The following is a 25,963-nucleotide window of genomic DNA, read 5'->3' as shown; positions in this document are numbered from 1 at the left end:
ATATATACAATGGAATATTACTCAGCCATAAAAAGAAACAAAATTGAGTTATTTGAAGTGAGGTAGATGGACCCAGAGTCTGTCATACAGAGTGAAGTAAGTCAGAAAGAGAAAAACAAATACCGTATGCTAACACATATATATGGAATCTAAAAAAAAAATGGTTCTGATGAACATAAGGGCAGGACAGGAATAAAGATGGAGACAGAGAGAATGGACTTGAGGACACGGGGAGGGGGAAGGGTAAGCTGGGGTGAAGTGAGAGAGTAGCACTGACATATATACACTACCAGATGTAAAATAGATACCTAGAGTAGCACTGACATATATACACTACCAGATGTAAAATAGACAGCTAGTGGGAAGCAGCCGCATAGCACAGGAGATGAGCTCAGTGCTTTGTGACCACCTACAGGGGTGGGATAGGGAGGGTGGGAGGGAGATGCAAGAGGGAGGGGATATGGGGATATAGGTATGCATATAGCTGATTCACTTTGTTATACAGCAGAAACTAACACAACATTGTAAAGCAATTATACATCAATAAAGATGTTAAAAAATATATATATGGTTACTGAAGAGTCCCCAAATTTGGCAAAAGATATAAACCTATAGATTGAAAAAGTTCAGTGAACCCCTGTGAGATAATAGAAAATACATATATTGGTCTCCCAGACTCAACCCCTCCTCTTCCTGGCACAGAACTCCTAAAATTCTTGTAATTTCCTAAGTGATAAGAGCACTAGGTGTATCTCCTGTTCTACTGAGGAAACTCTAGGTAGGTTCTTGGATGGCTCCTGGCTGGGAGCTGGTCACCAGAAAGACCAAGCCATGATCAGAAGCCTGGAATTTTCAGCCCCGTCCCCTGTCCTCCAGAGAGGGGAGAGGTGCTGGAAATGGAGTTAATAATTGATCATGCCTACAAGAAGAAGCCTCCATAAAATCCCAAGAGTAGGGGGTTCAGAGAGCTTAAAGGTGGGTGAACACATCCACATAGGGAGGGTGAGGTACCCCAACTCCACAGGGACAGAAGCTCCTGCACTCAGGACTCTCCCAGACCTCGCCTTATATATCTCATCTGGCTGATCATCTGTATTTTTTATTATATCCTTTAATAAACTGGTAAATATAAGTAAATGCTGCCCTCAGTTTTGTAAGCCACTCTAGCAAATCAGTCAAACCCAAGGAGCGAGGTCTTTGGAACCTTCTGTCTATAGCTGGTTGGTCAGAAGCACAGGTGATGGTAACCCAGGCTTGTGACTAACACATGCAAGGCGAGGGCAGGGTGTAGTCTTCTGGGACTACTGAGACCAGAGGCCCTTAACCTGTGGAACCTAACATTATCTCCAGGTAGAAAGTGTTAAAAATTCAGTTAAAATTGTAGGACACCCAGCTGGTGTTGCAGAGGATTGCTTGTTGAAGGGAAACATCTCCACACATTGGGTGACCAGAGTGACAGAAGTGAAGTGCTCTGAGTAATAAAGGAGACACACAGGAAAAAAAAAACCACACATAATAGGAAAGAACTGGGTTTTTCCCAACACAGGGGGAAAAACTAGGTTCTTTCCCTTTACAACCTCAAACAAGATAAACCCAAAGAAATCTATCTCCAGACACATCAGAAACTAACTGTTGAAAATCAAAGACAAAGAAAAACCTTGAAAGCAGCCAGAGAAAAATAACACATTACTTACAGGAAAGTGGTTCTCAATTGGGGATTATGTTGTCCCCAAGAGGATATGTGACAATGTCTGTTGACATTGTTGATGATCACAACTTGGGGAGGCAGGGGGCTGCTGGTATCTAGTAGGTAGAGACTAAGGATGCTAATAATGAGCCTACAAAACCCAAGTATGTGCTGCCTTTAAGAAACTCATTCAGGGCTTCCCTGGTGGTGCAGTGGTTGGGGGTCTGCCTGCCAGTGCAGGGGATGCGGGTTCGAGCCCTGGTCTGGGGGGATCCCGCGTGCCGCGGAGCAGCTGGGCCCGTGAGCCACAATTGCTGAGCCTGCGTGTCTGGAGCCTGTGCTCCGCAGCAGGGGAGGCCGCGGTGGTGAGAGGCCCACGCACCGCGTTGAGGAGTGGCCCCCGCTTGCCGCAACTGGAGAGAGCCCTCGCACAGAAACGAAGACCCAACACAGCCATAAATTAATTAATTAATTAATTTTTAAAAAAATTTGGGAAAAAAAAAAAAAGAAACTCATTCAAACTATAATGTTACAAATAACCTCAAGGTAAAAAAATGATGTAATAAGATATCATGCAAACACTAATGAAAAGAAAGCTGAAGTGGTATTTAATCTCAAAGTAGACTTCAGAGCAAAGAAAGCTAACAGTGATAAAGAAGGACATTACATCATAGCAATCCTAAGTGTATACAGACCTAACAACAGAGTTTCAAAATACATGAAACAAAAACTAACAGAACTGAAAAGAGAAATAGACAAATCTATGATTATACTGAGAGATTTCAATACTCCACTCTCAGGAGTGGATGGAACAAGACACCAAAAATCACCAAGTATGCAGAAGAACTGAACAGTATCAACCAACTGGACAAACACGCTACCCAACATGAAACATTTCCCAAGATATACTGTATCTGTCTAAAACAAAGATATAAAACAAGTAACAACAGATTTTAAGGAAATATAAACATATAAGGTATGTTTACCAACCATAATGGAATTAAACTAGAAGTTAATAACAAAAAGATAACTAGAAAATCTCCAATTATTTGGAAATTTAAACTACATAGTCCAAAAAAAAAAAAAAAATCCACAGGTCAAAGAGGAAGTCTCAAGGGAAATTAGAAAAATTTTTTTTTTTTTTTTTTTATTTAAGGCTGTGCTGGGTCTTCGTTTCTGTGCGAGGGCTTTCTCTAGTTGTGGCAAGTGGGGGCCACTCTTCATCGCGGTGCGCGGGCCTCTCATTATCACGGCCTCTTGTTGTGGAGCACAGGCTCCAGACGCGCAGGCTCAGTAAATGTGGCTCACGGGCCTAGTTGCTCCGCGGCATGTGGGATCTTCCCAGACCAGGGCTCGAACCCGTGTCCCCTGCATTGGCAGGCAGATTCTCAACCACTGCGCCACCAGGGAAGCCCGAAATTAGAAAATATTTTGAACTGAACAAAAAATTTAAAAAATATACCAAGATTTATGGGATTAAGTGCCTTAAAGGGAAATTCATAGCATCATATGTTTACATTAGAAAAAAAAGATGTTGTGGTCATCCATGTACAATGCTTGGTGTCAGTCTATTTATCTCTTGTAAAAATAAAAATAAATAAAAATAAATAAAAATAAATAAAAATAAAAAGAGGCATTTGGAGTCTGTGTGAAGACAAAAAAAAGAAAAAAAAAGAAAGGTCTTCTATTAATAACCCAAGCTTCCACCTTAAAAAACTAGCACAAGGAAGCACAAAATAAACCCAAAACAAGCAGAATAAATAAAATACTGAAGAGCAAAATCAATGAAAAGAAAGAAAGAAGGTAAAGATCAATGAAACCAAATGCTGTTTCTTTGGAGGAAAATAAATAAATAAATAAAATGGATAAACCTCTGGCCAGACTGACAAAGATGATGAGAGAGAAAAAAAGAGAGAGAGAGAAAGAGAGCAAGAGATCACAAATTACCAATATGAGGAACAAAGGAGATAACACTATAGACCCCAAAGTCAATTAAAACATAATGAGGGAATACTGCAAAACTTTATGCACCTCTATTCAACAACTTGGATGAAATGAACCAATTTTTCAGAAACTACGAATCACCAAAACTACGTAAGATAAAATAGCCAAAAAAGCCCTGTAACTATTTTAAAAGACTGAATTTGAGCTAAAAAAAAATAACTCTTCTGAGGAAGAAATCTCTATGCTCAGGTGGTTTCACTGGCAAATGCTATCAAACATTTAAAGAAATAACACCTACTCAGCACATCCTCTTCCAGAACACATAAGCAAGCACTTCACAAGACAGTTTGAGGCTGTATTACCCTGATAACAAAGTCAAAGACAATACAAAAAAATAAAACTACAAACAAATATCCCTAATCAAGAGAAATACAGTAAGTCGTCAACCAAAAAGTGAGCAAATTGAATCAAGGAATATGTTCAAAGAATAAAACGCCACAACCAAGTGGAATTTATCACAGGAATGTAAGATTGGTTCAATATTTGAAGAACAATGTAATCCATTTAGTAACAGCCTAAAACAAATGTATGATCATATCAATTTATGCAGAAAAAGCATTTGACACAAACCAACATTCACTCATTATAAAGATGGTCAGCAAACTAGGAATATAAAGAATATCTTCAACCACATAAAGGGCATCTACGAAAACCCTACAGCTAACATTTTACTTAAAGGTCAAAGACTGGATGTTTTCTCACAAAGGGTAAGAAAAAGGCAACCATGTCTACTCTCATTCAAAGAACTCGGCAGTGTAACAAGGCAAGAAAAGGAAACAAAAGGCATATAGATTGGAAAAGAAGTGAAACTATGCCAACTTGCAATGACATGATTGTCTAAGTAGAAAATTTCACACAATCTATTAAGAAAACAAACTTTTAGGGAAATTCCCTGGCGGTCCAGGGGTTAGGACTCAGAGCTTTCACTTCCAGGGCCCGGGTTCAATCCCTGCTCAGGAAACTAAAGTCCCAAGCCTTGCAGAGCAGCCAACAAAATATATCAAAACATTTTTTAAAAAAACTTTTAGAACTAATTAGTTTAGCATCAATGTAAATATACTTAACACTGCTGAACAATATGCTTTAAAATGGTTAGTATGGTGAATTTTATGTGTACTTTACAGTTTAAAATAAAAAATCATTTATAACAGCAGGCCCCCCAATTTAAATACATAGGTATGAATCTCACAAAACACATGTAGGACTTGTTGACTTCCAGCAGAATTTTTAGAACCAAAAACTGGTTCTAAAATATATATGGAAAGGCAAAGTAACTAGAATAGCTATAACAATTTGAAAAAGAATAAGGTTAGAAGAATAACACTACCCAATTTTAAGACTTACTATTTAAAGCCACAGCTGCCAAGAAAGTATAGTATTGACAAAGAGATAGACACATAAATCAATGGAGCAGAATAGAATCCAGAAATATTCACACAAACATGGCCAAATGATTTGTGACAAAAATGCAAAGGCAATTCAATGGAGAAAGGACAGTCTTTTCAACACACTGTGTTGGATTAACTAGACATCGATATGCAAAAAAATGTGTCTGCCTAAGCCTCACACATTATACAAAAATTAATACAAAATGCATCATAGGTCTAAACGTAAAACATAAGGCTAGGGACTTCCCTGGTGGCGCAGTGGTTAAGAATCCGCCTGCCAGGATAAGAGAGTGTCATGGACATATATACACTACCAAATGTAAAATAGATAGCTAGTGGGAAGCAGCCACATAGCACAGGGAGATCAGCTCGGTGCTTTGTGACCACCTAGAGGGGTGGGATGGGGAGGGTGGGAGGGAGGGAGATGCAAGAGGGAAGAGAAATGGGAACATATTGTATATGTATAACTGATTCACTCAGTTATAAAGCAGAAGCTAACACACCATTGTAAGGCAATTATACTTCAATAAAGATGTTTGAAAAAAAAAAAAAAAAGGAATCCGCCTGCCAATGCAGGGGACACGGGTTCGAGCCCTGGTCCGGGAAGATCCCACATGCCACGGAGCAACTAAGCCCGTGCGTCACAACTACTGAGGCTGTGCTCTAGAGCCCGCAAGCCACAACTACTGAGCCCACACGCCTAGAGCCCGTGCTCTGCAACAAGAGAAGCTACCACAATGAGAAGCCCACACACCGCAATGAAGAGTAGCCCCTTCTGGCCGCACCTAGGGAAAGCCCGCGTGCAGTAACGATGACCCAATGCAGCCAAAAATAAATAAATAAATAAATAAATTTAGATTTAAAAAAAAAAAAAGGCTATAAAACTTCACAACAGGAGAAAACTTTCATAGGCTAGATTTAAGTATGGAGTTTTTAGACAACACACCAAAAGTACTATGCAAAAAGGGGGGATGGTCAAAGTAAATAAATTGGACTTCATTAAAGTTTAAAACTTTTGTTCTGATAAAGAAAATGATAAGGGAATGGGAAGAATTACTGATCACACATAGCCACATAGCACAGGAAGATCAGCTCGGTGCTTTGTGACCACCTAGATGGGTGGGATAGGGAGGGTGGGAGGGAGGGAGACGCAAGAGGGAAGAGATATGGGAACATATGTATATATATAACTGATTCACTTTGTTATAAAGCAGAAACTAACACACCATTGTAAAGCAATTATACTCCAATAAAGATGTTAAAAAAAAAATTACTGGTGGGAATGTAAAAATGGTACAGCCACTTTGGAGATGAGTTTGTCAGTTTCTTATAAAGTTAAACATATTTATCATATGATACACACCAACTCTTTATTTGCTGGCGGGGGCAGGTGGATATGACTCCACAAGGTTATCATGGGGGTGATTTTTTTGGTGCAATAGGATTACCCTGTATCCTGACTGCGATGGCAGAACACAAATATATACATGTTAAAACTCAAAGAAATTTCTACCCCCAAAAAAGTCCATTTTCAAGCATATTTAATTCCATACTTTTTTTTTATAATAAGCTAGTTGGCAGGAAGACATCAAGAACATGACAGACACCACTGTAAAGCAATTATACTCCAATAAAGATGTTTAAAAAAAAAATGATGGAGTCATAAAAACAACAAGACTAACATCTTCCTCACCCTGTAACCCAAGTCTCTATAACATACTGTCCTGTCTGAATCCTGAAGACTCCCTTTTTCAAGGATGAACAAACCAGGGGCCCCCAGTTTACCTGAATGGCATGCCACTTCCAATGGATTTCAATACTCATTTATTTTGAAGGATGTTAAGAGAGATTTCCTATCTAGTAGTTTACCTGTATCTGACAGAGTATTGTAAGCTTTCCTGACCATCAATCTTTTTTTTTTTTTTTTAATAACTTTATTTATCTTTGACTGCGTTGGGTCTTCGTTGCTGCGCGCGGCTTTCTCTAGTTGCGGTGAGACGGGGCTACTCTTCACTGCGGTGCAGACACGTCACATTGTGGTGGCTTCTCTTGTTGCAGAGCATGGGCTCTAGGCGTGTGGGCTCAGTAGTTGTGGCTCGCGGGTTCTAGAGCGCAGGCTCAGTAGTTGTGGCACACGGGCTTAGCTACTCCACGGCATGTGAGATCTTCCCCAACCAGGGCTCGAACCCGCGTCCCCTGCACTGGCAGGCGGATTCTTAACCACTGCACCACCAGGGAAGTCCCTGACCATCAATCTTAAAGCTTCTTCTTTAAAATCAGGCTTATTTCCCTCCATTTTCTTCTTGGACTCAGTAACTTATCCCTATTTTGGTTATCAAATGAGCCCTATATTCATCCCTAAAATACACTCAATCTTAGTTTCCAATCAAAGTATTTAAGTTAAATCCCCTTAAAGAGAAGGAAAAGGGTCTCAATGATGAAAACAGAGCTCCTGTGAAGAAGGTAAAAAAATTAAAGTTACCTACAAACCTATCACACCACTGTTAGTGTTTTGACTTTTGCCCTTCTGGGCTTGTCCTTTTATGTGTGTTCTTAAACGGTTTATATGAGTAAATTAAACATTCTTAATTTTTTCAGTATTTTGAAATAGTTGACTCATTTTCTCCTTAGACTGAAGTTTTCACTATTGTTTTTGTTTGTTTTTTGTTTCTTTATTTTTTTGGCCACACCGTGCGGCTTGTGGGATCTTAATTCCCTGACCAGGGATTGAACCCAGGCCACCACAGTTAAAGTGCCGAGTGCTAACCACTGGACCGCCAGGGAATTCCCTTCACTATTGTTTAAAGAAGAAACCCTCACTGTGGCACCCTCGGGGGTGGGGGGGGGGCGGAGAGACACAAATGTCCCATTAAATTAAAGGTTAACTCTCACACCTCATTTTGATATCCACTGAGTTTGATCCACTATTGTACACATCACAGTGTTAATAGAATAAAACTCACATTTGATTCAGTTCAACTGCTGTCTAATAGGCGTCACAAGAAGTAAAAACTTCAGTGTGGGACTCGGAGTTTTGTTTTGTTTAAATGTACTTCTGTGCTTTCAAAAACAGGAAGAAAAAAAAGTTGAGGGGGAGAGGAAAGGGAAGCATATAGGAGGGCAAGAAGCACCATGCCGTTTCCCCCACACTTTGCCCTACGCATCTCTTCCATTTGGCTATTCCTGACTTGGATCCTTCATAATAAACTGGTAACAGTAGCAAGAGGTAGAAGCAAGAAGCAGAGGTAGAGAGGAGAGGGAGAGCCCAAAGTACTGTGTAGGACACAAGGGCGATTTTTAACCTTATTCCTAAATCATCTTTGATCCCACCAGAGTTTTTGTTCTTTGTTTTGGGGTGTTTCTTTTTTTCTTGGCCTCCTTTATCAACTTGTGCTACTTGGTAGTCTACTTGGTTTATAAATGTCTTCTTCTAAACTACCTGAATGCCCTTCTAGAATAAAGTGTATGATTACAATTCGACTTGTTATTCTACCACTCATTCTTCGAAAAGTTTTATGCCAAGTGATGCCAGGCACTGAGGATAAGATAAGTCTCCTGTGGCATAAGAAACACATATTTGGTCTTTGCCCCTGGTTCCTGACACAGAGCTCCTAAATCCCATAGAGTTTCCTGAATGATAGGAGTGACAGGAGTGTCTTTTATTCTGACGAGGCAACTCTCAGTGGGCCCCTAGATAGCTTCAGGATGAAGGTCTGGTCGTCAGAAAGACTAAGGCATGATTGGAGGTTTGGAACTTACATCCTCACTTCTCCACTTCTGGGAAGAAGAGAGGGGCTGGAGACTGAGTTAATCACTAATGGCCAGTGATTTAAACAATCACACATATGTACGGAAGTCTCCACAGAAACCTAAAAAGACTGGGTTCGGAGAGCTTCTGGGCTGGTGAATATGTGGCAATGTGGGGAGAACGGGAAACGTGGAGAGAGCACGGAAGCTCCACGCCCCTTTCCCGTACCTTACCCTATGCATCTCTTCCACTTGGCTGTTCCTGAGTTGTACCCTTTATAGTAAATTATAGTAGTAGTAAGTAACGCACTTCTCCTGAGTTCTGTGAGCCATTCTAGTGAATTATCAGAGGGGAGTGGGGGCATTGTGGGACCCTCCATCCACATTTATAGTCAGCCAGGCACAAGTGTGAGGAGCCTTGGCATCCCACTGCACCTGGCACCTGAAATGAGGGCAGTCCTGCGAGACGGAACCCTTAACCTGTGGCGTCTGACACTAAATCCCATAGTTAGCATCAGAACTGAATTGAATTGTAGGACACCTAGTTGTTGTTGGAGGGTCAGAGAAGTGGTATTGGAGAAGACACCATGTATCTGATATCAGAAACGCTGTCAATGAAAATGACAAAGGTCCTCTCTCTCGATGTTCTCAATCAAGCCAACAAGGCTCTTACTTCACACTTAGGTTACCATTTTGCACAGAAAAGAACAAGGGTAAGTATTTTTAAGGCTCTTGAGAGTTCAAAACACAGATCTATTGGATCCTGTGCAGAAAAAAGATTTAAAGTTTAAAAATGTTCTAAGTTTTTTAAAAGTCACTTTGTTTGCCTGTTTGGCCATGGAGCATTGAAGTTTGGATAACTATTACATTATCTCCCACCCCCTAGCAGTTAACTTCTTTTCCTCTCAGTCTTTATTCATGGGATCGCACTTATTCCTAATCGCCAATCTAAACAGAAACAGATTGGTGCTTTGTGACTATCTAGATGGGTGGCATGGGGTGGGAGGGAGGGGATATAGGTATACATACAGCTGATTCACTTCATTGTACAGCAGAAACTAACACAACATTGTAAAACAATTTTACTCCAATTAAAAAAAAAAAAAAAAAAAGAGGAAGAGACACAGGGATGTGTGCACACAGAGGACAGGCCATGTGAGGACACAGTGACAAGGCAGTCACCTGAAAGCCAAAGAGAAAGGCAAGAAACCAATCCTGTTGACACCTTGATCTTGGACTTCCAGACTCCAGAACTGTGAGAGAATAAGCTTCTCTTGTTTAAGTCAAAAAAAAAAAAGCCAGAAACAGAGATTTACCAATTATTTCTTCTTTAATCTCCCATGACTTCAAGTGAATACTGCTGAAACCAGAAACCTCTTTTTTTATGACCTTTCCTATTTACAACCATAAGTAATCTGTTTGTGGTTGTGGATAGTTTAATGTAATTCAGACAGAAAGGACCAATTGTTTTCATTTGAAGAGTTACAGGACTCATTTGCAGATTATGAAATGGGAAGAGCAATTTCACAACTTGGCACTAACACAGAATCTTAAAATTAGTGCTCAGGCACCTCTAAAGATGATTTTAAAGCTTGAGAACACACAACAGGAGCCCTCCATAGCCACCCCTCCATAGGCTGCTTGCGCCTACAGGCTGTTTTTCCCATTTACCACTGGTGAGATGCTTTAAATGATTGACGTACGACTGACTCCTCTACAGGGTGGTGGCCATGGGTACAGGAAGGCGCACCAAAGGCAGCATGGGGTGGGGGTGGGGGGACCTTAAGGACACCGGGTGTCCTGTGGCCAGAGAGCAAATGAATGAAGGGAGGAGAATGAAGGATAACCTCAAGGCTAAACCCACATGACCTAAGTCATATTAAATTTCACAGAGAAAGCAAAGCGATGATTCAAGAGGGAAAAAAAAAATCGGTTTTAGACAGCTTAAATTCAATGGGTATTCAAGTGAATGTTTGCTTCCAAGTAGAAAGCAAAAACAAAAACAGTAGGAACAAATGGAACTTCTAAGAGAGGAAAAACAAAGAATGCACAGAAATGTTCACATTTAAGAATGGAGAAGCACATGTTGGGGAATAATACACAAGAGTAACCATGACTAAAACCTGCAGGGAAAGGAACTGAGGGCATAAATGCTGCCAAGAAAATGAACAACCGGGACTTCCCTGGTGGTCCAGGCTCTGCGCTCCCAGTGCAGGGGGCCCAGGTTCAATCCCTGGTCAGGGAACTAGAACCTGCATGCCGCAACTAAAAGATCCCGCCTGCCACAACTAAGACGTGGCGCAGCCAATTAATTAATTGATTAATTAATCTTTTTAAAAAAGAAAGAAAATGAACAACCAAGGAAATGCCAACACATGTGGTCCCAAGAGGAGCATGATCACACTGTGATCTCTAAATACCATTTCCCAAGAAAGCAGGCCTTTTGAAGAAAGGGCCGATTCCACTCCTTGAAACAGGAAATGTACATGACAAACCTGGAATTTCTTAAACCAACAATCAAGGAAGCTATCAACTACTGAGGAAGCATCAAAAGGACAGGCCTCGGGGCTTCCCTGGTGGCGCAGTGGTTGAGAATCCGCCTGCCAATGAAGGGGACACGGGTTCAAGCCCTGGTCTGGGAAGATCCCACATGCCGCAGAGCAACTGGGCCCGTGAGCCACAACTACTGAGCCTGCGCATCTGGAGCCTGTGCTCCGCAACAAGAGAGGCCACGACAGTGAGAGGCCCGTGGACTGCGATGAAGAGTGGCCCCCGCTTGCCGCAACTAGAGAAAGCCCTCGTACAGAAACGAAGACCCGACACAGCCATAAATAAATAAATTAATTAATTAAAAAAAAAAAAAAAAAAAAGGACAGGCCTCTCAGGATAGGATAATTTCAGTATCAATAAGAATGATTCCAGGGACTTCACTGGTGGCGCCGTGGTTAAGAATCCGCCTGCCAATGCAGGGGACATGGGTTCGAGCCCTGGTCTGGGAAGATCCCACGTGCCACGGAGCAACTAAGCCCATGCACCACAACTACTGAGCCTGTGCTCTAAAGCCTGCGCACCACAACTACTGAGCCCATGTGCCACAACTACTGAAGCCCGCGAGCCTAGAGCCCGTGCTCCACAACAAGAGAAGCCACCGCAATGAGAAGCCCGTGCACTGCAACGAAGAGTAGCCCCACTTGCTGCAACTACAGAAAGCCCGTGTGCAGCAACGAAGACCCAACGTGGCCAAAAATAAATGAATAAATAATTAGTTAATTTAAAAAAGAATGATTCCAGTAATTCTGAAACCCAAGTATGTTTAAACTCATGAGCTCATAGTTACACAAAAACTCACTGATTTAAAAACAAAAACAGGGCTTCCCTGGTGGCGCAGTGGTTGAGAATCCGCCTGCCAATGCAGGAGACACGGGTTCGTGCCCCGGTCCGGGAAGATCCCACATGCCGCGCAGCGGCTAGGCCCCTGAGCCACAACTACTGAGCCTGCGTGTCTGGAGCCTGTGCTCCGCAACAAGAGAGGCCGCGATAATGAGAGGCCCGCGCACCGCGATGAAGAGTGGCCCTCGCTTGCCGCAACTAGAGAAAGCCCTCGCACAGAAACGAAGACCCAACACAGCCAAAAATAATAAATAAATAAATAAAAACAAAAACAACTCATTGGTAACCCTTGTAGGATGCCAAGGCACCCAATATTTATAAGGTAGTAAATAAGTGGAAAGAATCAAGTATTTTTCCTATCTCTCCTACACAAACTGTACTTCAGTAGAGAACTTCAATAGCTAGCAAGGACAAGTTCCTCTTTACAAACGCATTCCAACTAATACATGAAGAAATTGTAGAATTAGAGTATGACCATCCTGCAGCCACACGATGATGAATCTAAGCAATGATCAATGGCATTTCATAACCCAAAGACAGACATTATGTACCTCCTGATGTAAGAATACATCACCACCTATTACTTTGTCTTGTGCAAACAAACCAAAAGTGAACTTGAGTCTAATCCAAGTCCCACAAGGGTCAGAGGAACATGGTAAGTCACCACACATGGATGTAGTTCAGCAAAGTAAGAATGTGGAACATTCTGCAGAATAAACCAACTTCAACAAATACATTACACACACCCCTCACAAAAAAAAAAAAAAAAAAAAAAAGACGTACCTATTGATTAAATGTCTTGAAAAAGATCTTATTTGGATCCTGACTCAAATAATTTTTTTTAAAAAGATAATCAAGGAAATATGAATGATTAGATTTGATATGTGAGAGTTACTATTCATTTAATACATGAATTTTTTAAAGAGACTGTTATGGGTTGAACTGTGTCTTCCCCAAAATTCATAGGACGGAGTCTTAATTCCTAGTACCACAGCTCGACTGTATTTGGAGACAGGGTCTTTACAGAGGTAGTCAAGGTCATTAGGGTGGTCCCTAATCCAGTAGAGCCGGTGTCCTTATAAAAAAGAGAAATTTGGACACAGACACACACAGCAACAACACCACGTGAAGGGTGGATTTACACTGTCGCAAACCAAGGAACTACCCGAAGAGAGAGAGGCCTCAAACAAATCCTTCTCTCACAGCCCTCAGCAGGAACCAAATGTGCTGACATCTTGATATCAGACTTCTAGCCTCCAGAACTGTGAGATAAAGTTTGTTGCTTAAGCCACCCAGTTTGTGGTGTTTTGTTCAGCAGCCCTAGCAAACTAATTTGGAGACATTTAACTTTTAGAGATGCATTCAGTATTTACTGAATTAAGTGACATGATGTCTAGGATGTACTTTATGTACAACAGTCTGGGAAAGGATGAAGAGGTTAGAGTTATTAAAAAAAAAAAGAGACTGGCTATATATTGATAATGGCTGAAACTGAGTGTCGTTATATTAGCCTTTCTTTTTGTTTATGTTTGATATTTTTCATAATAAAAAGCTTAAATAAAGGGCATGGAGATCTTTGAGGTGACCATCCCAGAAGAACTATGAAGCACAGGACACAAGTCCAGGCATTGAGTGCAAGGGCGTGGTAAACACGGGGAGAGAGCAGATTAGGACCAGAAATGCGTGCCTCGTACAACCACTCATCTAGGGGTCACAGGGAAACACTGGTATTCCCCAAACACCTTACACCAGCTCATCTCTCACGAGGCAAAGCCTGGCCCATCCCAGAGCGACGATGCATGAAGAACTCTACCGTCCTCGGTTCTCTAAATGGAACAGTTAACCAATAACTTCCCCAAATAATCTGTCCAATCCCATTCATCACTCATAACCACATATTTCCTCCAGACCTAGGGAGGATCCAGTTTCTACTGGGTTCACTGTCCAGCCTTCAGGGGCGTGGTGAAAGCAAATAAATGATGATAATTTTAAGAAATAGAAACTTACCTTTCTGGGGAAGTGTTCTGTTTGAGTAACCTGATTAAGAGCAGAAACTCTACCACTTTCCAGCTGCATGACCCTGGGCAAGTTACCTCACCTCTCTGACCTCAGCTGCCTCATCTGTAAAATGGGGACATGGGACTGTGGTGAAGATTAAAACAAGTTAATTCAGCACCCGGCACATTAGTGCTCAGTAAGAGTCAGCTATTTATTGGCCAGTGCTCAGAGTCAGGCCATGGAGAAGAAAGATCACCTATCAGCGTCAACGGTCTCACACTTGTTGTATAAGTTCCTTCAAAATTACTTGATAGGGCTTCCCTGGTGGCGCAGTGGTTGAGAATCTGCCTGCCAATGCAGGGGACACAGGTTCGAGCCCTGGTATGGGAAGATCCCACATGCCGCGGAGCAACTAGGCCCGTGAGCCACAACTACTGAGCCTGCGCATCTGGAGCCTGTGCTCCGCAACAAGAGAGGCCGCGACAGGGAAAGGCCCGCGCACCGCGATGAAGAGTGGCCCCCGCTCGCCACAACTAGGGAAAGCCCTCGCACAGAAACGAAGACCCAACACAGCCAAAAATAAATAAATAAATAAATAAATTTATTAAAAAAAAAAAAATTACTTGATCGAGATCAACTACTTCTAACAACTGTTCATACTCAAATTCACTGAAGCCATGGTGATTTTCAAACCAGTCCAACAAAACCTCTTCTTTCGGATTCCTGGACCCAATTCCAAAGTGTGGAGGGGGGCAGTTCCCACACCACCAATAAACAACTCTCAGATACTAGATGCGCGTCCTACAATTCAACTGATTTCTGACACTATCTACCTGGAGATAGAATCTGATTCCACAGGTTAAGGGTTCAGTCCTGTAAGACTGCCCTCCACCCTTCAGAAGCCAATTGCAAGCCCAGGTTGTCACTTGTACTTCAGACCAAACAACTATAGACAGGAGGTTCCAACAACCCCTCCTTGGGTTTGATTAATTTCCTAGAGCAGCTCAAAGAGCTCACAGAAACATTTTACTTACTGGATCACCAGGATATAGTTTAGGAACAGCCGGATGGAAGAGGTGCCCAGGGCAAGGTGTGAGGGAAGGGTGTGCAGCTTCCATGCTCTCTCCAGCGCACCATTCAAATCCCCACACTTCACCACTTTCCCCACATGTTCACCAACTAGGAAGCTCTCTGAACCCAGTCCTTTGGGGTTTTTATGAGGCTTCATTACATAGGTACGATCGATTAATCATTGGCATTGGCAACTAATTCAACCTCCAGCCCCCTCTCCCCTCCCCGGAGGTGGAGGTGGGTGACAGCACACTATGACTCAGAGTTCTAACCCTCTAATCACATGGTCAGTGGCTCTCACCCTTAAGTGGTTTCCAAAAGTCGTATCATTAACGTAACAAAAGACATCTTCATCACTCTCACCACTTACGAAATTCCAAGGGTTTTAAGGAGCTCTGGGTCAGAAGCGGACCAAGAGCAAATATATATTTTTATTATAAACCACAATATCACAGCTGCACCCAAGGGATTCCCCGGGGGCCAAAGAGGGAACCAGCAGGCAAGGTTCTGTGCCACCTTTGAATAACTCTAACTTTATCTATATTCACATACCAGGTTTCTGCCATACCATCTCCTCCGAAGAAAAGAGAGAACTTTGAAAATCACCAACCCAGAACAGTGTTTATCTGCTACTACATTACAACTCCAAAATGTCTGCTGCAAAAGGCAACCTTTAAGGGACTTCCCTGGTGACGCAGTGGTTAAGAATCCGCCTGCCAATGCAGGGGACACGGGTTCGAGCCCTGGTCCGAGAAGATCCCATGCGCCGCGGAGCAACTAAGCCCATGTGCCACAACTACTGAGCCCGCGTGCCTAGAGCCCGTGCTCTGCAACAAGAGAAGCCACCGAAACGAGAAGCTCGTGCACCACAACGAAAAGTAGCCCCTGCTCGCCACAATTAGAGAAAGCCCACACTCAGCAGCGAAGACCCAATGCAGCCAAAAATAAATAAATTAAGTTAAATTTAAAAAAAAATAAGTACCAGCCTCATCTCACAAGGTGTCCTATTACGGTGTATTTTTCATTACAGTCTGAAACACAGGCATCTCTCTAAAGCTTTAGCCCTTCTGCCAGAGAGTGGATGTGACTCGCTTGAGTGTAATTTACAGGGAAGTTCAGCCTCATCCCACTACATCTTACCACTCATGCCACACTCCCCACCCCCAAACTTCAGAGAAAAAACTTCATCAAGAAAGAAGCCAAGGCTTTCTAACATTCCTTATGCCCTAGAAGTCAACTTTCTCCAAACTGGTTTCTAGGGGGTGGGTTCAAACTAACAAGCCAAAGTGTTTCAATAAAGAAAGTGTTCTGTTAGGGCAATCCTATGGCCCACCAGAAAAAGCCCTTTAAGATTTCCTACAAGATGTACTTACTTCCAAAAATTGCCTCAAGCTTACACAGAACAACCAAAAAGAACTTTGAAAGAGAAATCATTAAGATAACTCTGCTGAGAAAAAAAAGCAAAGAATATTTTACATTGCCATGTTCAACTTGTAGTTTTGGGCTTTCATTTTCAGCATACTGGTTACTTGCTTTCCATGTCAAGAACCAGAGACCAACCCCCTCGTATGTCAGAAGCCTGGATGCAATTTGAGGATGCTTTAGTTATGAAGAGCCCCCCTTTACTCCCCTATGTTTAGGCCAGGAGACAGCTTCCACTTCCTTTACTCAATCACACCAGACAACACATGTGGCAGAAAAATGGATCTTAACAGTGTGGAAACCTCTTCAGAGTTTCTTCCCAAGATATTCATCTTCTCACCTCAATTAAGTCCAGGAAAAATCTGATATCTAGGCCAACATACATTCTGCATTTTCCAGCAAGTTGTAATTTTAAATTATGCATTCCCCATAAGTATTTGTCAGATCATATATTCAAAACTTTGCCTCAGAAAATACAGTCACTCCAGGCATGGGCAGTCAGGGCTTTATGATGCAAACCACTAACTCAGTAGCTCAGTCTGTTTTGCCAGACACTAACCTCTGTGGAAGCATCATTCTACTTTCAATACCTGACCCCCAAATGAGAACCTAACTTGCCCTTTACTCTAGACCCTTCATTTACATAATTAATGGGTGTTACATTTCCCTTCCGGGAGGGTATTCCCTTTTAACATTCTATGAGTGCTAATAACTTTGATTGGAGAGCAGTATTAAGATGATAAGATTAGGAAAAACTCACTTTGAGAAGTCCTTTCCTAAGGCCTTGGCAATTTATTTTTTAAATGAAGAAAGACACCCTTTTAATTCAGAAAATGGGGCCAATTTAAGACACTGAGTAAGGCAAAAGAAAAAGGATTCTTCTCAAAGGTGTTTAAAGTCAAGTGTTCTGGGGCTCTATCCCTTCCTCACCTCTTTGTCGTTTGCCCAGGATGTTCCCTCAAACCCTTATCACACACGTTTACATCCCTTAGGGCATCCAGAGGATCCAGATCTGTCCAACATCAGGACTATTTATAGAGGAGCCCTTCCAGTTCTGGTCACACCACAGATCTATTCTTCAAGTACCTCAGGCAAGAGGATTGGAGGGGGAGTAGAAACAGTTTCTTCTATTTCCCTTCTACATTCCACCTATTTGGGGGAAAAAACAAACCTACCTAATTCTCCAGCAGCAGGTCCTTCCAAAAGTTAGTTTCCCCATATCTTTATCTGCCAAAACACTTAAGCAGTGAAACATTTAGCCAGTCCAGAACACTTGAGTGCACTTTACCATCAACCAAAACTAATTGACTAGAAATCATTTAAGCCCCACATGACACACAAAGCATGCATGATGTGGTATTCCAAGAACTTGAGAGGAATCCCCGTGTGTCATTCAGCAGGATCTAGTGGTAAAAAGGTAATGTAAATAAGAAATAGAAACATAAAATAAAGTATCACAAGTGGTATAAAGATAATCAACAATCCAGTTACAGACCTTATAAAACACCTCATAGCACTGTTATCCCATGGTGTTTCTGCCATGGTCCCAGATTCTGTCATTTCTTTGATGACCTCACAGAAAATGGCTTAGAAGAGGGCTGGCAGAACAGGGGAGGAATTTTCACTTCCGGGATAGAACTTCGACTGGAAATTAAGCTCTCAGTGCCAAATACACCTTCCAACTCTGTGATGCTGGGGCTGGGACTCTGCCCTATTATCGCACCTTTGCCAGCTGTTCCCTGGTGGTTTCTGCTGACAGAATGCACAAGAGGGGGACTGGAGAGCAGGAGCGGAGATGGCACATGTTCCTTCCCATTTATCAGCTGTTCCTATCAGCGTCATCCTAACAGCCATGGGTTTCGGACTCTAGCTGCTCTGGGCATTCCCAGAACCAGCTTCATCACTTCCCTTCTTCCCCCATCCCAGGCACCACCCACAGCCAGGAAGCATCCGTTGCTCACTCTCAGCTACTCAGAGCCCTCCCTTCAAGCTTCTAGGATCTGATAACCTCACCCTGTTCCACTGACCCCTTTCCTCCCCACTCAGCCTCAGGGTGGGAGCTGCTATAGTCACTATCTGTGGATTCCGTCTTTGCTGATTCAGCCCTCTAGCACCTGTGTAGTTCTCCACATTTAAATTCCCCCTGGTATAATACCTGTTTTTTTGTGTGTGCTATAGGCTGCATCTGAGTTAAGCACAAGAACTTTAAGTTGGGAGGAAATGAATTTGTTGTTCATATCATAGCTAAAATGTAGGGTGCACGTATATGTACCAAGCATTTTTTAAGGGCTTGCGCATGCATAATCCTACTAAAGCCCATAGCAACCCAAGCAAGTGGCTATTATCATCCCCATGTTAGAAAGGAGGAAAATGAGGCTTCAAGAATTTTAAAAGCTGGTTCAGAGATCACATATCTAGTAAGCAGTGGAGCTGGGATGTAATTCCAAGTCTGACACCAAAAGCCTCCTGCAAAAAACTCTAAGGCTTTTCTAGATACTCCATGCTGCTCCTAAGGACTGTTTACATAGCTCACAAATAACTTAGTGCAGGTGTATGCTTGCTTTTTTGTTATTCTCATAGGTCTTATTCTGTAACAGTCCCCTTCCCTTTTAATATGCCATCACTTTACTAAACAATGTCATTTGTCCTGTGGAATGTCCCATACTTTGGAATTGGCTAGGTGTTTCTTCATGGCATCATTTCATTTGTGCCTCTACCTTCTATACTTCTTATAAACTCAAAGTCAGATTGAAATTGAATCCAGTCAAACCTCTATTTTTTTTGACAAGAATATTTCATCTATGTTGCTATGTATTTCCTATTGCGTCAAATCAGGAGGCACGTAATGTCTGGTCATTACATTTTCAGTGATTCTAAGATTAATTAGTGGATTCAAAGTCTAATTTTTCCATTATAAAGGGAGTCCAGACATATAATTGCAAAATTATCACCTTCTGTAAGGCTTTGGCACAAGACAACCAGCAGGCTCAGTGTGCACAAATAAAATGTTACACAAAGTGACTCCTCAAAAAGGAAATAACAGATGGTGGTCATTCAAGTCTTCAAGGAAAGGAAATATCCAAATAGTTCATCCTACTCCTAACAAGCCCTCAATAGTTTTTGTTAATCAGTATTTCAAACCATCCTTTAAATTGTAAAGGGGTCAAAGGTCAAGAGTTTCAAAGTCTAGTTCCACGCTTCTTTAAATTCAGTATCTGTTCTTGCTTAATTCTTTGAACCCTGTGGGCCCGTATTTGCCCATTTGAAAATGGAGATAATGTCACCAACTTCACCTTACCTCAAAGGACTATGGGGGAGGGTAAAATGAAATTTTTTAAAAAAAGTTAGATGTGGCAAATAAAGACTTATTCTCATAGATTAAATTTTACCCAGAATAAGGAAGAATGCAATGAACTAAAATCTTGAGAAGCCACCAAAACTAGAATCAACAATGCTCAAGAAGCCACTGCAATCTAAATTTGAAGAGATACTATGAATGAATTATAAGGAAACTACCACTTGCCTATAGCTGATATGCTAGTACACTAATAATTCACTTACTTAAAATTGGCTGCCACCATTTGACTTTTTCATTGAAAGCTACATTACACTAGATAAAGTTCCCAAATAGAAAATCATATTTAACATAGCCCATGTTAAAATGAAGGGATTAATTAACATGCACACGCTACTATAAATAAATAACAAGGACCTACTGTAGAGCACAAGGAATTATATTCAATATCTTGTAATAACCCATAATGGAAAAGAATCTGAAAAAGAATATATGTATCTATTGGGTTGGCCAAAAAATTCATTCAGGTTTTCTCCTAAGAGGTTATGGAAAAACCAGAATGAACTTTTTTGCCAACCCAATATATATGTGTATATATATGTATATAAAATTGAATCACTTTGCTGTACACCTGAAACTAACACAACATTGTAAATCAACTATACTCCAATTTTAAAAAAAAACATAAATAAAAAAGGGGATTAAACCAGTAATCTTGATACCATGACACTTGATTCAGGGACTCATCCTCCAAGATACTGAATTTCCTAAACAAATGTAAAACTAAAACAAGAAAATGCATTGTTTAATCTAATGTCACTGTTTCTATCTACAAAACTATACCTTTTATACATTATATAACTTGAAAAATATTCAACATAGACCAAAGAACCAAGTCCTGCAAAGATTAAATTCAATAACATTGTTCTGAAAATAAATGTGCTGTAAAATATTCTGAGCATAAGTGATTTGTTACCAACTGGGACCTTGGAGAATCAGACCTCAGGCCAGCTTTCCTAAACTCACCACCAAAGAAACCTTTTAACCTTTCTTTGCATTTTGATGAAGGTTCTGGTTTAGTGACTCTTCAAATGTCATTTCAGAACACTAATGTGAAACACACAAAGCTAGTTACTCTTGATTTTTATATTAAAAATACATAAAAGCTGAGCAGTTTTCCCTGCATCACCTTCTCCAAACTAGCTTTTAAGAATTTTCAGGTCCATCATCTGGAAGAGTCAACAGACATTTCCTTTTATCTTTTCAACTACTGGGGTCTCAAATTCTCACCATGACATCATCAACATGGTTTGGAAATTGCTGACACAGGCTATTCAATTGTGCTAAAAGGTTTGTGTTTAAATACAGTTACTACAGTGCCACCATGTGAGCAAAAGAAAGCATAGTAACATTTTAAAATAAAGCATAAATAGCAGTATTTGCTCTCTAAAAAACTGCCAAGGAGGGAACTTCATATTTAAATACAATTAGCAAAACTCATCAGAAAGATCTCAAACAAGATTCTGTGGGATGTGATTGAATGAGCAAGTTTACCCAGTTACCCCAGAACTTATTTCAACTTTAAGTATCTCAAAGAGCAGATTGTTTTCAAAGATATAGTATACTCTTACAAAGAAAAGCCCAATGCAAGACACAGACCATAAAAGAGAAGAACCATGTGTGTTCTAGCACATCCAAGAGTTGGAAGGAGAAAAACCTTCGGAAAAACTACCAATAGGCTTAGATACTAAAATCTTAGTTTTAAATATAGAAATTCTTACCTCCCACTGTAAATGAGGCGGGATATTTCGTATCTGAAGTTTCCGAATCCTGCAGAAGAATTAAAATGTTTTTTAAAAGAAAAAAAAAAAAAGTAAAAGCAGAAGATATTAATAGCCAACATGGATGCTTAGAAACTACTTAAAATACTTTATATTAATTACAAACTAATATATAATAAGAAAAGGCAGCCCAAGAAGGAAAAAGGAGAGAGAAGTTATCACAATATGCATACTGAGACCATTTGGAAATCTAGCATCATTGGATTGTTATGGCTTATTCTAAAAGCCACTAAAATTGGCAGATACATTGTTTGAAAAACATTTCATCTGATGACTATATTCTAAGTTCAAACCCTTTAGCCTCAAAGTAAGCATCCCAGAACACAAACAAAGCCTTAGTCCAGATGTTCTTAATCTGAGATCACAGCCAAGGGGTCCATGGACAGAATTCAAGGAACTTGGATAGGAGGGGTGGGGTATGGGGGAAATCACATGTTTATTTTCACTATCCCCTAACTGAAATTTAGCACCACCTTCAATTATGGATGTTGGCATCAAACAACAGTAGAATTATATGACTTGTACTTTTGACATTAAAATAAATCAGATATTTTCATATCACTTACGTTGTTGCAGATCTTTAAATATCATGTATAATCACTACTGTGAAAGCTAGCTGCGTTGCTAGAACTTTTCCTTATTATGTTAAGAAACACATGCTACTACGAGCTTTAACATTATTCCAACTGTATTTCAAAATAATTTCCTTTATAATCCCATGTGTTTTATTTTATGCACTTAAAAATACCTTAAGAGGTCCATACTTTTCAGGCTGCCAAAGGAGTCCATGGCACAAAAAACATTAAAAATCCCCTACCTTAGTTCGAATGCCTACACATATACCTATACATATGCTATGTATATAAAACACAATATGTATTTTATATAATAATAAAATCTATTGTAATATACATCCCTCTTCTTCTACCCCCTCCTCAATACCATCAGAGGGAGAGAGCAGAAGAAGAGAGGGAGGGTAGAAGGAAGGAAGGAAGGAACATGAATTATGTGAGACTGTACTAGGGATACCACATACCAGTCACACTCTTAGAGGGAAAGGAATTTACAGTCAACTAGCTATTTTAAAAAAAGAGAGAGACCAGCAATTGGGCATGACATCTCAAGTGAAATAATTTTTTAACTTCTAGATCTATAGTTAATTTCCTTTTCTGGGTCAAACGATCCACTTTTAAGTACCACAGCAAAACACCAGCTGGGACTACATTCACAGCCTACTCCTTTGTCTCCTCCCATTCACCCCAAAGCTTAAGAACAAATAAATGCCACAGACACTGCCTATCCCTTATGGAACTCTAAAGAACATGTAGATTAAGAAACTCAGGTACATCCTGTAATGATAAAATAGACGATGAAGGAAAAATCATTTTTACATTATTTTTATGAGACAGTGAAACAAAGCACAATCACCAAGGGCAATATATCAAAGAGATAGTGACAGAATGCCAATTTAATAAAAAATTTTCAAACACCACATAGTCTTAGAATTTACACATGTTATTCTGGGATTTGTTTCAAAAATAACTCATGTGCTAAAAAAAAAAAACTCATGTGCTAATAATTGTTAAAGCTGCAGGATGTGTACTGTATCTCTGCTTTTGTGTAAGTTTTATATTTTTCTATAAAAGCCTTAAAAAATGTACCCTAATAAAAACATTCCTAAAACATAGACTTCAAATCTGCCATGTATTGCTTTAGCTAGCAGAAAAGTTACTCACACTGTGTAAATACTTACCCTGGGTAACCAAGGAAGTAAGAATTATTTACTATACATTCCAAGTACTAATCTGTCTTAATCAAGCATCTGACACAGTAATAAATTACAGCACAATGTTAAGAAACTAAGTATTCATCTCTACTGGACTCATTTTTCTGGGTATATATATTACCAAAAAATTTTCCCAAAAGCACACACAGAAGTGTACATAAAGAGTTATGGTCACCTAGCAGGTAATTATTCATTATTAAAACAACAAATACCTACTTCACAGGGTTCCCAAGAACTTCTTTAAATAGGATACTATTTTTTGCACATTAGAAGTAATCCATTAGCCATGTTTTCCCCACACATTCTTCAAAATGTACATCCGATACCCATTTACTTATTAGAAGTTACTCCAGAATAATTATTTCCCTTAAATGGCTGTCCCTTTTCCATTATCTGATTCTCTCGTGTTTCATTTTAGACAAATAGCAGGATTATTTTCATACAGTTAGTGTTTTGACATCTAGCAGTGTTCTTCCCCACTTACCCAGTAACTAATCTTAAACTCTGCAGTTTCACCTCTAGCTCCTCACCCCATGGTCCACTCATCACTACAAGAGCCAAAAGGCCCAGCATTAAAAAAGTCCAAGCAAAGGCATGAATTCTCATCTAGTACATAAACACAAACCTCTGGCCCGGAAGGTACTTGAGAAAAACGACCCCACTCAGCTGTACTAATCAAGTTGGCTATACGCAGTTAAAACTCTAACACCTGGACTTCCCTGATGGCGCAGCAGTTAAGAATCCGCCTGCCAATGCAGGGGACACGGGTTTGATCCTTGGTCCAGGAAGATCTCACATGCCTCGGAGCAACTAAGCCCACGCACCACAACTCTGAAGCCCGAGCCCCTAGAGCCCTTCTTCCGCAACAAGAGAAGCCACCGCAATGAGAAGCCCGCGCACTGCAATGAAGAGTAGCCCCTGCTCGCCATAACTAGAGAAAGCCCGCATGCAGCAACGAAGACCCAACACAGCCAAAAATAAATTAATTTAAAAAAAACACTATCACCTGTTTTCTTAGCGCCCATCTCCCATCTGAGCTTTTAGAAATAGGTTATATTTGGGTTTGATGCTAAATACTTAGGAGTCAAGAAAACGGATACTGTTTTCCAGTGTGATTACCCACTCATTAGAGTTCAATTTAATTATCAGCAAAGTAAGTTGTGTTTCACCTCCTCCTAAAACACACTTAGGTAGTAACAAGGATTTGTTACGTAGTAACAAAGTAACAAGGATCACACCCTGTAACAGCAGGGACTCATTAGGCTGTCTTGTTCACTGTTGCATTCAGAGTCTGGAACAGTGTTTGGCACCTGAGAAGCACTCAATTGATAGTTAAATTAACATTTGTTATAACATAGAGGGGGGAAAAAAAACACAAGACTCATGGATCCATCATCCAGAAACTAACATGATTTTATTACAGCTCATGGGCGAGTGAGAAGAACAATAGCCACACTGAAGTTTGAGAACAAAAACAGGAAAATACCGATTTAATCTCTTGTGCTATTTTAAAACTTCCACACAATCTACTTATAAGTTAATCATATAGAATTTAAGGGTTTTCCCGCAACAGGGAAAAATGAGGTAAAGTTTAAGCTCTCATTTAACCTTTAAAAAATGCTTACTGTGCTTGAAATAGTTGCAATAAAATTCAGTACTTTTTTTTTTTTAATTTATTTATTTATTTATTTATGGCTGTGTTGGGCCTTCGTTTCTGTGCAAGGGCTTCCTCTAGTTGTGGCAAGTGGGGGCCACTCTTCATCGCGGTGCGCGGGCCTCTCACTATCGCGGTCTCTCTTGTTGCGGAGCACAGGCTCCAGACGTGCAGGCTCAGCAATTGTGGCTCACGGGCCTAGTCGCTCCGCGGCATGTGGGATCTTCCCAGACCAGGGCTCAAACCCGTGTCCCCTGCATTGGCAGGCAGATTCTCAACCACTGCGCCACCAGGGAAGCCCTTTTTTTTTGGGGGGGGGGGGGGCTGCTGCACTGGGTCTTCGTTGCTGTGCACAGGCTTTCTCTAGGTGCGGCGAGAGGGGGTTACTCTTCCTTGCGGTGCGTGGGCTTCTCATTGCAGTGGCTTCTCTTGTTACAGAGCACGGGCTCTAGGCGCATGGGCTTCAGTAGAAGCAGCACTCGGGCTCAGTAATTGTGGCTTGCGGGCTCAGTAGTTGTGGCTCGTGGGCTTTAGAGAACAGGCTCAGTAGTCATGGCACACCGGCTTAGTTGCTCCGAGGCATGTAGGATCCTCCCAAACCAGGGATTGAACCCGTGTCCCCAGCACTGGCAGGCGGATTCTTAACCACTGTGCCATCAGGGAAATCCCTCATTATTTAT

The 25,963-nt window shown here is 40.9% G+C and overlaps 2 protein-coding genes and 1 long non-coding RNA gene across 5 annotated transcripts in view; 1 reads left to right on the top strand and 2 right to left on the bottom strand.

Annotated features, from left to right (window-relative positions):
- Positions 1-16,283, top strand: part of MALSU1 (mitochondrial assembly of ribosomal large subunit 1) — a 124,347-nt gene extending 108,064 nt beyond the window's left edge. Inside the window, exon 5 of the mRNA XM_082472775.1 lies at positions 15,841-16,283. The gene's annotated coding sequence lies outside the window, so the exon portion shown is untranslated. The remainder of the gene's footprint in view (positions 1-15,840) is intronic.
- IGF2BP3 (insulin like growth factor 2 mRNA binding protein 3) overlaps positions 1-25,963 on the bottom strand; it is a 146,477-nt gene that overhangs the window by 89,705 nt on the left and 30,809 nt on the right. For 2 of the 3 annotated variants that reach the window (XM_082472721.1, XM_082472723.1), the window contains exon 3: positions 21,784-21,832. In XM_082472721.1, the coding sequence (XP_082328847.1) occupies positions 21,784-21,832 (49 nt within the window). Of the gene's footprint in view, positions 1-21,783; positions 25,289-25,963 lie in introns of those variants that run through there. The other variant, XM_082472722.1, reaches the window with a different exon arrangement.
- LOC309665943 lies at positions 8,438-12,188 on the bottom strand. Its single transcript, XR_014266797.1, has 2 exons — positions 11,705-12,188; positions 8,438-11,387 (listed from the first exon to the last, which is right to left on the bottom strand). It is a non-coding gene; the product is annotated as an uncharacterized lncRNA (long non-coding RNA).

This window comes from Balaenoptera physalus (assembly GCF_965194825.1).
Source record: "Balaenoptera physalus genome assembly, chromosome: 8".
NCBI classification, from domain to species: Eukaryota; Metazoa; Chordata; class Mammalia; order Artiodactyla; family Balaenopteridae; genus Balaenoptera; species Balaenoptera physalus.
This window is presented reverse-complemented; position numbering and strand designations above follow the sequence as displayed.